The sequence below is a fragment of the Nannobrachium achirus genome, assembly GCF_963921795.1.
Source record: "Nannobrachium achirus genome assembly, chromosome: 9".
Lineage (NCBI taxonomy): Eukaryota > Metazoa > Chordata > Actinopteri > Myctophiformes > Myctophidae > Nannobrachium > Nannobrachium achirus.
In genome coordinates, this window is record NC_137818.1 from 42946015 (window position 1) to 42959893 (window position 13879).

Sequence of the window (13879 nt, forward strand, 5' to 3'; positions counted from 1 at the left end):
GCTCCACGTCTTAGCCAAACTAAAGCGCGAAAATGTTGCAAAGTTGGGCAACAGTGATACCCCCACCCCCAAAAAAAAACAAACAGAAAAAGGAAGGAAAGAAAATGTTCAGGACAAAAAAGTGACAACAGGTAAACATATATCAAATGAAAACCCCCTCTGCCCTAAGATAAATAGTATCATTCTTCTTCATTTCCATCCATTCCAGCTGAAGGATTTGGTTTCCTGTTTTCCTCTCTCTCCTTCCCGTCCAATCCCAGCAGCAGCATGGTGTGGGGTTTTGGTCCTGGTCACTTTGTTGTGATTCTTCTTTAAACAGAGTGCTTCCCTGGGTTGAAAATTACGTTGTTTAAGTTGCCATGTTTTTTTTTTAGTTTTTTCTTAGAAAACCTGAATGCCCTTAACTTTTTTTTTTCTTTAAATATAACTGTAGAGTCTCTCAGCGCCTTCAGTCTTCCCAGCTTCACTCCATCTCACCCCCTCCGTCCTCTCGGGTAGTGGTGTTTTGGACATAACGCGCCCCTCCCTCGTATCAAGGCTCAGACCTTGATGCCCTTCACTGCCTTGTTGATGCTCTCCAGCAGAGCCTTGTTCTCCGGGCTCTGGAAGCAGTCCTTGTTGGTGTACATGTCGGTCAGGGTGCTCACGTAGCTGTCAAAGTTCTGCTCCGTGATGGGCTCCTGCTGTGAATGACGCAAAGGACAACCCATCTTGACTGAGAATGGCAACACACTGTATATACCTAGGCCTAAAACACGGATTGCGAGGTCATTAAAAGACCCTACCGGTGGTATAGTATGTTTAGCCCACTGACTATGAGTCATAGTATAGCTGACTGATTTCACTATTTCTGTCAACAGGAAGAAGTCATGGATGTTTTTTTTATTTTTTATAAAACAATCATTTCTTTAAGGGCGACTTTCGGCTAGACTTGCCGTGCTGTGCTGCATTATTTAAAACACAATGACAATGTGACTTAGAAAAAAAGACAAGGGCAATGTCACTGTTTTTGATTAACTATCTCAAACACGTTGATATCGTACTGAATGAATGGAAAATAATGGTTTCCTGACAAAAAACTACCATATGCTCAAGAAAACTGTCAACAGAAATGTTTAATATACTGGGACCTATAGTATAGTATAGTGGGTTCAACTATACTGTAATACCACCAGTTAACCTAATGACCTGTTTGACTATGATTCAGCTTCAATATCAGTGGCAAATTGGAAAAACTAAAAATGTCATATAACTGCTCTATTACTTCAACTATAAATTAAGCACAACTTATTGCTGTCAATTTGTATGTCAGCATCAGTATGTGAATGTGTCTAGTATGGTGTTATGTGCATGTATAGTGTATGTTCTTGCACGTCTGTCCGTGAGGATTCTATGTCATGTTGATAGGAAAAGATTATGATAATCCTAGAAGGGATGGACATTTTCCGATCCTCACTTTCCAAAAGTCTAGGTTTTGAGTTTAGGGTTAGTGTTACACTACCTCTATGGGGCAAATATTGTACTTTTACTCCATTACATTTTAGCTTGTAGAGCTTGAATTTGAAAACTTAACATAGGACATCCTGCACAATGAGTACTTTCTACTTTTGGTACTTTAAGTACTTTTTTACATCAATACTTTTGTACTTTTACACAAGTACATTTACAATTCTGGACTTTCACTTCTAACGGAGTACTTCTACATTACAGTATTGATACTTTTACTCAAGTAAAAAAAAATGTTTACACCAATGTTCAATTCCTAGATGGAGACTCTATCCACTCCTCTACAGCCACCTGTGTAATTTGTACTGTTGTGCTGCTACCTTTTGCACCTCATGTCTAACCTCATGTACCCACCTGCTGCTTGTGCTACTTGCATATGTACATATCTTTGATTAGAATTGTTCTCGTTGCTCTCCCTCTCTTCAACGAAATGATGGAGCTTGCAAGAAAACAAATTTCACCCACTGATCTACACCTGTAAAACTGCAGTTGTGACAAATAATCGGACGTGCGTGGGGCCGTGGGCGTGTGGGCGCACGTGTGTGTGTGTGTGTGTGTGTGTGTGTGTGTGTGTGTGTGTGTGTGTGTGTGTGTGTGTGTGTGTGTGTGTGTGTGTGTGTGTGTGTGTGTGTGTGTGTGTGTGTGTGTGTGTGTGAACCCACCATGTGTGGGAGGCGTATGTTGGCCAGGCTGCGGATCAGGGCGTGGCTCAGACCAGACAGCTCCATGAACAGATGCTCGTTCTGCTCCTCGATCATCTTGTTCTCATGCTCAATGTTCTTCAGGTTCTTCTCCATGGAGCAGATCTGCAGCGGCCAGCGGTGGGAGTTTTATACTCTACATCATTGTTTCTTTCAAATTTCAAGGTCTCCCCATTAACTCTGACAGTGTACGAACGGAACCAAATGAACCCCGGCGGGTTCATTTGGTTCCGTTTGTACTCTGTCAGAGTTACATACTTGTATGGGTCCATTTAGACCCCCCTAAAGGAACCCACAGAAGTCCCTGGAATCCACTTTGAGAACCATTGCTCTATATGCCAAAGACATTTACTCGAGTGAAATGTATAGGTTTGGGCGTCAAAATATACTTACAATACAAAAGTTAAATTATACAAATACAAAAAAAAAAGTATTATTATTATTAGCTATGCTGCTACATTGTCTGAAGGAAGCTGAAGAAAATTAAGTTTTACTTATGTACCTGTGCACAAGATTTAACAACCTTAAATCTGTCTGTCTATTATTATTATATATTCCCAGAATAAGATTGTTAGGATTCATGTGGTTAAAATAGTGTCTGTTAACTGTGTCCAGGGCTGGATCTAGGCATAGGCGAGGGTGGGCAATGCCCCCCTAAATGTCTGCCCCACCAGACATGACTAGGTAGATGGATAGGTAGATGGATAGATAAACTGACAAGATATTAGAGAGAGAGAGAGAGAGAGAGAGAGATAGATAGGTGTAAGACCTGTTGTTTGTATTGCGTGTTATAGGTATAAGTGTGCCAAAATGCGTAGTTTTCTATGCATTTCGGGTGTTTTAGGGGGTTTGTCCCCCCATTATTTTCCGCCCACGCCCCTTCGCGGCATGTGCTGGAGGTGACTCCCCTATCATTTCTTCCTGCCCCACCTAGTGCTAAAGGCTAGATCCGGCCCTGACTGTGTCATTCCATTTCAGCATTATTTATGGCAGCAAGGCTGCAATTCATGGTCAATCCAAGAACGTGGGTCTGGGGGGGGGGAGAGTGGGGCAGGGGTGAAACAGATCAAAACAACAACATTGGTAGATGAGATATGAAGAGGAACACGCACCTGTGTCTGCAGGTTAACCATGTCCGCCTCCATCTCATTATTAGACTCATTGAGGTCATTGATCTCCCTGTTGAGCTGCTTGATGTCCTCGTCATTATCCAGAACTACAGGTGGGGGACCGTAGAGACAGGCTCATTAGAATAGAATAGAACACCACACACGCACACGTACATGCACACGCACACGCATAAGGAACAGGCACACGCTAGGGCATTCACGAATAGTGATTTTTAGTATTTGAATTATTCGACCTCAAAGTATTCGAATAGTCCAATATTCGACAGGACTGGCCAAACTGTCAAATATTAAGTAAGCAAGAGGCGAACATTGTGAAAATAGCAGATCTACAGGCTCACAACGCCTCGCATTGCGAGGCGTTGTGAGCATGTAGATCTGCTATTTAAATAAGCGTATATTCGACTTCTGTGAACAACGTCGAATAGTGACTTTGATATTCGAATGTTCGAATATTGGAATATTTGGTGAATGCCCTGGCCTAGCACACGCTCATCATCATCCTCTCACCATCAGTGGCTCTGAACTTGCTGCTCAGGTAGTCCTCTCCAGGGAACTTGGCGGCTTTCTTCTTGGCAAAGGAGGCTCTGGGGCATCCTGACAGGCTGTAGAGGAGGAGGACGCCGTATGTTAAGTATTTGTGCCACCAATATTACACTGACAATGTGGCTAATGAAGAATAAATCCCTTCCCTTTTATTTGGAGAACCACATGGACAGACAACTAACTTCAAACTAGAGCAAAAAGATAAATTAGATGTCTGCCCAGGACTACTGAAAACAGTAGATCTTCAAGCAAAACAACGTGTCGCTTCGTGCCGCGTTGTGAGCTGATAGATTAGACTATTTTCACTACGTCTTAAATATTTGTTTTCTAATTTCTTAGATTTTTTCTTTTATTTATTCATGAAATTACTTTTTCACAGATTTCTTAGCTTTTAGGGAATGTGTTTTTTAATGTTATGAAATAATAATAATTAAAAACAAAATACAGGAAACAAAAAATGAAGGGACCCATACAAATGTGTCCACGACCCACAAATGGGTCTGCGACCCACTGTTGGGGAACCAGTGGACTAGAGGCCATAGTCTGATGCTAACTTGCCTGCGGTGTGTGAGGAAGCTTCCGTTGGCGTGGCCTGAGCCGTCACAGCCTGGCGTGGGACAGATAGGCCCCTCCGTCTTGAAGGCCTTCCAGGAGAAAGGCGTGCCGTTCAGAAGGCCCTCCTTCTGCCTGCGGGCAGCCAGTGGACAGCCGTAGGCACTGCGGTGGGTGGCGTACTTCCCGCTGATGTGGCCCAGGCTGTCGCAGCCTGGCACCGGGCACCTGCTGGAGGGCGCGGCAAAGGGAGCGAAAGGCAAGCGGGCGGAGGGAGGGACGGACGAGGAAGGGAGGTTGAAACGGAGGGGCAGAGGGCGGAGGAGAAAGAAATGGGTGGTACAATAGTTAGACAAGAGGAAACCACACGTGTGGGAAGTATAGAAAGTTGAGGATATTTCATCAAAGGCTGTAGCTACACATGTCAGGTGGAAGGAGGCTGCGATTAACTTTCTACATGACCAGATAATATCCTACATTACTGCATTAATGTGGGGATCAACCCTTACTGAAACACAGTGGTGGACAGTAATGAAGTACTGTACTTAAAGCACAAGGACACTTTGTGCAGAGGCTTGGGTCATGTACTTACCTTGTCAGGGTCTAACTAGTCCACTTGGGGACATACAGTATACTGTATCGCTCCGTTGTGCAGTCGATTGGAAGAAATCAGTGACTTCCATTGTACGACGAAACAGCTGTCAATGTCACTCTTATAGCACATAAACGATTTGGATTATTATTTTCCGATCAACTGCACAACGGTGTCTCCAGTCAGACTAGTTACATCATGACAAGGTAAGTACATAACCAAAACCTCTACTAAAGTGTCCTTGCACTTTAAGTATATATTATTTTAGTACTTTTTGATACTTATGACTTTCACTCTACTATATTGGACAAATATTGTACTTTTGACATTTAAGGGGAAAAGTACATGAGGAATTACCCACTTAAGCCCTATTTCAAATATAGTGAAAGTAGCAGATCTACAAGCTTATAATATGTCACAATGCAAACTTTCTGGAAAACCTTTTTTTATGTCAAAGTTTTAATACAGCATCGCATTGATGTTAAAAAAATGTACTTTGTAATTAATACAATTGAATACTTTTTAAAAGCTTGTGCTTTTGAATACTTTTTACAAGTATTTACAAATGCATGTACTCCAGTACTTTAACTCAAGTACAAGACTTTGATTGACTTAAGTAGTTGAGTAACATTTGACCAGGCAGGAGTCTATATCTATACAGTACTTTGACTCAAGTACTGGAGTTGAGTACTTTGTCCACTATTGCAGAAACCAAAGCTATCAAGTATGGATACAGCACGAGCACTGAGTGCTTCCATTAGCTTTTGACTCAACCACATCTTGTGAGAATGTTGGACTGAAGGATGAAACCCATTCACATCTCATGTATTGGTGATCTAGGCTGCAATACTCTACCATGAACTACAGTCAAAAAGAGTCAGCCTGTGAAGATAAGTCACTTCCCATCAGTAGGTGGATTAAAACAGATATAGGTCTGAATGAATTAAAGAAGGGGGAGCTAAAGGGGCAGGTCACCATCTCTGTATAGTAGTATACTGTATATCAGGGTTCCCCAATAGGTGGCCCGCGGGCCATTTGCGGCCCGCGGGGGGCTACTGTCTGGCCCACACCAACCCCAGTAATAATGGTGGTATAAGAACAGCAACAACACTAGTATATTGTCGTTGTCGGGTGGAAATCTCGTATCTCCAAATTTGTACGTTCTTTCGCAAATCATACAAGGCCGTCGCACAAAAGTAGTGAAAACAGCAGATCTACAAGCACACAACGCCTCGCACCTGTGTGCTTGTAGATCGTCTGTTTTCACTAGTTTAAATCATTTTTAAAACCATAAATGCAAAACGGATGGTTTTGGACATACAAGATTTTCACCCGACAACGACGATATCTGAACTGTCGCAGTCGCTGGAGTTGCGGGAACGCCACCATCACCCCCTGCAATGTTGTGGCCCTCGGCTTGGTACCCTAGACATAATTCGGCCCTTGGGGAAAACTAATTGGGGAACCCTGCTGTATATGATCCAAGTAAACTACCCACTCTTCATTGTCTATTGCATGTTACTTTTTACCGTCAGTCTCACTAAAGCAGTGCATTATGGGACGTGGCTTTCTGAGCGGTACGAACTTTAAGAGCTCGGAGTCCTCTTGGTTGTCCTTGGTAGGAGTTGTTTTAATCCCACTTTTCTTGGCACGCGGGCACCCAGACAAACTGAAAACAAGAAAGTATGGAGTTGATAACATGGGGTTGGAAAAAAAGGTCTTCTTCAAGCTGTGTTTTTAAGTTTAACTGGTCGATATTAGTGGCTAGGACATGCCTCGACAGAGGGAGGCCCTAGCCAGTATACCGACAAAGGTTGCTGCAAAAAATCATATAAAAAAAGGGGATAACAATAAGGACTATTCAACTACAATACTAAATAGGATACCATGGACAAATACGGTGGGAATGTATGCCTGTGTGTGGCCCCTATCTAACGCTAACATGATCTGTCTCTAGACTTCACTGGCTGTGTGTGTGTATGTGTGCGTTTATGTGGGACTCTGTATGTGTGTTTGTGTGTTGGTCTTTTTCTGTTGTCTCTGAAGAGGGATTGGGTTACCTTCTGTGGGAGGCGTAGTTTCCTGTGAGATGACCTGAGCCGTCACATCCCATAGTAGGGCATCTGGGGAATAGCAGAGCGATGTTTAGCTCACCGCTCAATGACGAGATCGACTTTTTAACCGACAGTAAATGGTACACGGTGGACGTTGGACGTTTGATGGTGGAGTTATGGAGCTGTGGAGTGTTAGGTGGCTTCATGAAAAGATTCATGCCAAAGAAAAGCGTTCATATGGTTAGTCATGGATTCTATTGGAGTAGAAGGTTGCAGAGCAGCTTTGGGGTCAGTTCACTTTCAGTTTGGAACCAGGCACATGCACACATAGACTATTAAAGAGGGCTTGAGCCCCTGCCCCTTTATCCGTCTGTGCCCTCTCCAGACCACAAATGCAGTTTTTACTACGGTGAAATGCTCCCTTTCCATGCCATATCTGAAGGCAGCGTTCAAGAGAACTGCCTTGTCCAAACTCTACTGAACTTGAATGCAGCATCTTATGTTGAAAGAATTGCCGTCTCTGTGTATAAATCCATGCCGTTATGTCACATCTCCAGAATTCACTTGTTCAGTGTGGTATCAAGCAGTGAAAATAGCCGACCTCCAAGTTCACCACGTTGTGAGCTTGGAGGTCTGCTATTTTCGATATTTCCACTAAAAGGCCCGTTTAGAAATTTCAACCCATGCCTCTCTAACATTCTCTGCACGTCCCTTCTCTCTCTCCTTCCTCCCTCCCTCCCTCCCCCCATCCCTCCATCTGTATGTGTTATGTACACTGCACTGCCACTCTCCCTGCACTTTAAATTGACAGTGGAGACGAACTGAGAGTGAATTGAGCCCCCAGCAGCGTTTGCAGAGAAAACACCGCAAACAGATGCGACGGGCAGCAGAGGCAGCAGCCAGCGGTGACAATGGGAAGTGAATGTCAGCAGAACGCCACCATTGTGGTGTGTTCAGCGGTGGAGGAGTCGGTGGCAGTTACACATTGAAGTGGCGGTGAAAAAAAGACAAGCAAAGAGAGAGAGAGAGAGCGCAGACATACTTGAGTTCAGCAGTGTGGGCCGCCATGAGGGACCGCAGACTCTTATCAGCGAGAGGACACCCAGACAGACTGAAGGACGGAGGAGGAGGGAGAGAGACAGAGAGAGACAGAGACAGACAGATATACAGAGAGATAGACAGAGAGGGAAGAGAGAGAGAGAAAGGGAGGGGAAAATAAACAAGGGCGAAGAGAGTATAAAAGAAGAATAGGAAGCAAAAAGAAAACAGGAGAGAGAGAGAGTGGAAGGAAAACAGAGGCAGAGAGAGAAATGATAACGAGAGAGTTAAAACAGAGAGAGAGAGAGAGAGAGAGAGAGAGGGAAGGAAAGTGAGTGGAGTTGAAAAGGGGTTTGAAGAGAAAAAAGAGAGAAGGAAGGAGAGAGAAAAACGTGAGTGAAGGAAATAAAATCAGGAATGCACGCACGGCATACCAAGGTCGTATACGAAGGAGAAGGATGGACAGGCAGAAGAAGTAGACTGTAAATTACTGATGCATATCAAAGTCATATTCACGCCACGCTGTGAAATCCTGAGCGCGAAGTTAACTCTGAGAGGGTACAAATGGAACCAAATGGACCCACAAGGGTCCATTTGGTTCCATTTGTACCCTATCAGAGTTATAGCCTAACGCTCAGGATTTCACTGTGTACATTATTGACTCAGGAATGCAGGGGTCAAATAGAATTATGTGAAATAGATGCGGTTTGCCTCATTTGGATTCTGGTACCCAAAGCAATATACAGTAAGCAGCAATGGAGCAGTCTCACCCTAACATGCTATTTGTATATATAGTAGTAGGCCTACATACGGTACATACATATACATACATACATACATACATACATACATAAATACATGTATACAGTATGTGCGTGCGTGCGTGCGTGCGTATTTTATTCTTTCATTCATTCATTCATTCATTCATTCCTTCATTCATTCATTCATTCATTCATTCATTCATTATGCATTCGTCTGTATGGAAATGTACTCACACCCTTGACTCCCTGGCCAGAGCAAGAGCTCTAGAGCTGGATTTAACCCCTATGCTTCATCCTTCATCCATTAACCCTATATTTTACAGTATACTGTGCTGTTTATATGCAGTCATTCATAGTTTAATTTGGAAATTTTGTACATGTTCACTCCCGTCATAGCATGGCGGAGATACATTTTGTGCTTCACAGAGACCATGAACCTCTCCTGTTGTGTGGACAGTGTGTATGAAGGTTTGACCTGGGCTTGGCATGGACTAAAAAGTGAAACTAGCCCATAGATAAGTATAAGTATATTGTGGTGTGTGGTATGAGTGTTGTCTACCTGCGATGAGATGCATAGTTTCCAGTGATGTGGCCACTGCCGTCACAACCAGGGGTGGGACACCTGGAGAAGGAGACAGACAGGAAGGAAAGCATGAGATGGAAGTAGGGATGGGAGGATATGAAAATGTCATGTCACGATTATTATGACTAAAGGCATAGCGATTTACAATATTATCGCGATAATCAAAATATCCTCAACATCCATTATCCTTTGGCGGAATATTTGCGGAATCTACAAGCGCTGTGAGCTTGTAGATCGGCAATTTTTTGGCAAAGAGATTTGGTAGAGTGAAAAAAAGACTGTATCAAGTAGGTTATTTCCAGGACCGTTTGACCAATTATAGAGGGTTTAAATGGTAACGGATGTGCAGCTCGCCAAATAAAAGGTGAATTGATCCCAGTGCATGACGGAGGATGATTTCACAATAAATCTCAAAATCTCCACAATTATTGTGAGTGTTTTTTATCACGATAAACGATAATAACGATTATGGTCCCATCCCTAGATGGAAGCACCAGTGACTAGGTGTGATTAAATATCACAGTAAGGGACAGGGTGACTGCTATGTCCTCTGACGTTCTCTCGGTCACTTACAGGAGCAGGTCCTTCTTGGGGTCCTTGGATTGAAGGAACTTGACCTTGAAACTTGGGCTGGTGACCTCTCCGGGGTACTTCCTGTCCTCCAGACAGTCCTGCATCATGTCGCCGTCTTCAGGGTCGGAGGAGGCGAACGACTGGCCGGTGTGTTCCATCTGGAGGAGACAACATGAGCACTGCCCTTTCTCATATTGTCTGTGACAATCGATTATTATTCACAACATTACTGTGCATTTTGGTGAGGTAAGTATTTCATTTGAGTGACAGATTTCTTGTGTCGTTCTGTAAAACCCGGTGTTAAAGAGGTGGTGCCATAGTTTTGTACTTTTTCTGGTTTTCATGTGTCTAGGAGGTTGACAGTACTTAATAGACCGTTTGTCAGCCTTCTGATTGGTCCCTGAGACTCCCTGACTGGCCAACCAGAAAAAAACATTCACTTTTTGCTATCGGGGGTGGAGTTTGTGCAGTGGAGAATGTTAAATGTGGCTTTCAAAACTGTCCGCAGTGCGCGACACGGCGATCGCCCGGTACGGCCGCGATCTCGGCCGTGATCTCGCTCATCATAATGAATAAGCTTCAACAAACTAGTTCACATGGACCATATCAATGGTCTAAGAGTCACGATTGGGTACATATATTTTAAATGGGCAGAATTACGAAAAGCCAGCCTATTATGTGAGGTTAGGATTATAGTTCTGTCCTCTTCCTACCCAGGATGCAATGCGCGGTCTATTCTCTTTCTGATCCAGAGGATTAAACTAATTAAAACATTTATTTTCGGGGGGAAAACTACTGTTTTGCTATGTAATTACTGTACCTTTTTCTTCCCTTTTTATTAATATCACGTAGATGTGTTTTTTGTGGTACTTTATATAGCTGTAATGAGGCTATGAAGGGAAAAAAATCCCATCCACTACCACTATAAAAGAATCTGCAAAGAGGATTCTGTCCCACTGGGATTAAACAAATTAAAACATATATTTTCGGGTAAACCCCCTGTTTTGCAATGTAACTACTGTACCTTTGTCTTCCCTTTTTATTAATATCACCTAGATGTTTTTCCTTTGGTACTTTATATAGCTGTAATGAGGCTATGAAGGGAAAAAAAATCCCATTCACTGCCACTATAAAAACAATCTGCCCAGGGTCAAATGTCCTATCATAGTAACAGGGCAGAATGGGGCGGGATTTGCAAAAGGGCTTATTAGACCCCCTGGTGTGGTTGTTATGAGCAATTATGCATTCTCTTTTTATTTGGGTTTTTACCTGGAGGATGCCACCTGCTGGGTCAGACGTGCCGTTCCAAAAACACCCATACTTATTACATCATAGAATCAACCCCTCCCCTAATTACCATTCACCCAACACATGTGGGTGTCACCACCCACCATGACAACCACGCATACCAATGAACTGGTGGGTGTGGCCACATAAAAACATAATTTTAACTCTTTCTGTACACTTTTTTGGAAAAGTTCTTCCTCCTAGTATAATCATAATAGTAGATAATCATGTTTTATAGAGGGGGAGAATCATGGCACCCCATCTTTAAAGGTGAAATCCCTAAAATCGATGTCCTACCTACCCAGGAATTGAACTCAGGTCGACACGGTACGAGTGCTGAACTTTCTACTGCTGAACTAATTAGACGGAAAGCCCATGCCATTTGGGAAGACATTACACTTTGTGTAGTGAACCTACCTAACTACAGGATTTAAATCAATAAAACCACCGTACACTACCTTACAGATCGGTAAAAGAAATATATGTTTTATTAACTTTAAAAAAGTTATGGATTGCATCTTTTATTAAACTCATACACACATTTCTTCACCTTCTGAGTTAAGTTATGGATCGCATCTTTTATTAAACTCATGCACATTTCTTCACTTTCTGAGTTACAAATGGATAAAATAGCACTGTGATTTGTACTTGTATACAAGAAACTAACATGACTGAACCACTGTGCACACAGATGCTCTCCTCTTATCCCTCTCTTTTAATTCTTTGTGGACAAGCGATGCTCCAAACGCAGAGTGTGTGTCTTCATCAAAAATTCATATTCAAGGTTCTTTGTATTTCTTCTGAAAAAAGTTCAAAGGAGCGGGAATTTGCATAATGCCAAAGACAGGATGGTGCAACGCACCTGACACACACACCACCTTCTGATGCAGTGTGTGCAGTGTTATGAACTGTACATCCACTCCTATTTCGCTGAGATAAATGAATAAAGGAAAGAGGAGAACGGTCTAGGACACATGGCGGGGAAATACGATCCGGCAGAACTTATAGAAACATATGCAAAGTGGAAATGAATTTCCGGACAGCTGGGATTCTCTGCTAATATTCTTGTCGTGACATTTCAGCGGCGTATACCGTTCATGGAAATACAAGACACATTTTGCCCTGTGCCTAAACTCTATTCACAGGAGAACGGTACAAGATTTTTTCATTACCTAAGCCTAAAATCTATTCACACATTAACACAAAAGATTGTGCATGGTTTGGAACTTAAACACCCTATATTATAATGGGTGTAAAAAGTGTTTTAAAGAATATACAAAATGGCAGAAAATCTAGTAAAGTGGACTCGGGTGGGACCTAACCGGTATACGGGGAGTCATGTCATGATCCATGGGATTAACCTGATTGTACAACCTAAGATTTATACGTCAAAAGAGAAATATTTGGAATGTCTTCCATTTCTACTGGGAGTATGTACAGTATATGCTCCATTCAGTCCAGCGGTATCTGAGAATATCTGCAATATCTGCATAAGACACACACAGGTGGATGGACACACCCATGGACAATCTCTGTTAACCTCCTTGCCTGTTGACCTGGTGAATAACTGGAACTTATTATAATGAATAAGATGTTATTTGAACCAATCTGTATGGTAGAGTATGTTGATACAATACAACTACCTATACTGAGTCTTCCATTGAGAAATGTAGGTCTACTCGTTGACAAGTAGTACTGTCTCAAGCTCATAAGCGCAGGAGACCCGTACTGTCCTTAATCACTATGCCTGCATCAGGAATTTCTCCTCTGGGATATATATTTTCTGTTTGATTGAATTGAATATCGTCACTGTCTGGCCAAAACCTACTCCATTTTTGAGGTTTTAGATATTTTGGCATAGATCAGGGCTATACCCTTTACATCTGATTGTTTGTTAAAATAATATTGAACCAACGGAAAGTGGTAAAAAGTGCTTGGGACAAAACCTCCTAACTCCACACTTTCTGCCAAACCAGCTAACTCCCCCCGATTGACCTGCTCTTTTTTTCATAAACATGTGCTATTGAACACCCTTTACGTCTGTGTGTTGGTTAAAATAATATTGAACCAACGAAAAGTAGCAAAAAGCCCTTCGGTCAAAACCTCCTAACTCCACTTGAGCTCATTTTCCCGAAAATGTACATTTTGGAGTTTCGGCCCGACAGCAGAGATATACCGTAACACTGACCTCATCTGCTTCCTCCTCGCGCTGGCGGTTGGGTTTGGTGTAGTCCAGCGGCCCCTCCCACTCCTCCTGCTTGTAGGGGTGGCCGATGTGCGGCGACGCCATGCCGTGGTGGAGGGAGGAAGAGGACGAGGACGAGGGGTCCGGGGATCGAACGCCCGGGCTCGTGCCGGACAGGCTGCCCTCTCGCTTGATGGGCTTCTTCATGCTCAGGTCCAGAGTGCCGTTCTCATCCACCTCAATGTCCGTGTCCTGGGGAGAGATTGTGTCACCACTAGTTAGCGTATCGTCTGCATGAAACACTGTGCATACGGTAACGGTACCAATGCAATCTGGGGTTTCCATTATGGATGGGAAGATGTGAAAAAGTCATA

The 13879-nt window shown here is 43.0% G+C and overlaps 1 protein-coding gene across 1 annotated transcript in view; it reads right to left on the reverse strand.

Annotated features, from left to right (window-relative positions):
• Positions 1–539: 539 nt before the first annotated feature.
• Positions 540–13879, reverse strand: part of myt1b (myelin transcription factor 1b) — a gene marked incomplete at both ends in the record, with an annotated part of 135249 nt that continues 121909 nt past the window's right edge. Inside the window, 11 exon segments of the mRNA XM_080732784.1 lie at positions 540–683; positions 2169–2312; positions 3320–3423; positions 3845–3939; positions 4439–4660; positions 6610–6693; positions 7085–7147; positions 8121–8189; positions 9437–9499; positions 10034–10191; positions 13509–13757. Coding sequence (XP_080588910.1) covers positions 540–683; positions 2169–2312; positions 3320–3423; positions 3845–3939; positions 4439–4660; positions 6610–6693; positions 7085–7147; positions 8121–8189; positions 9437–9499; positions 10034–10191; positions 13509–13757 — 1395 coding nt within the window.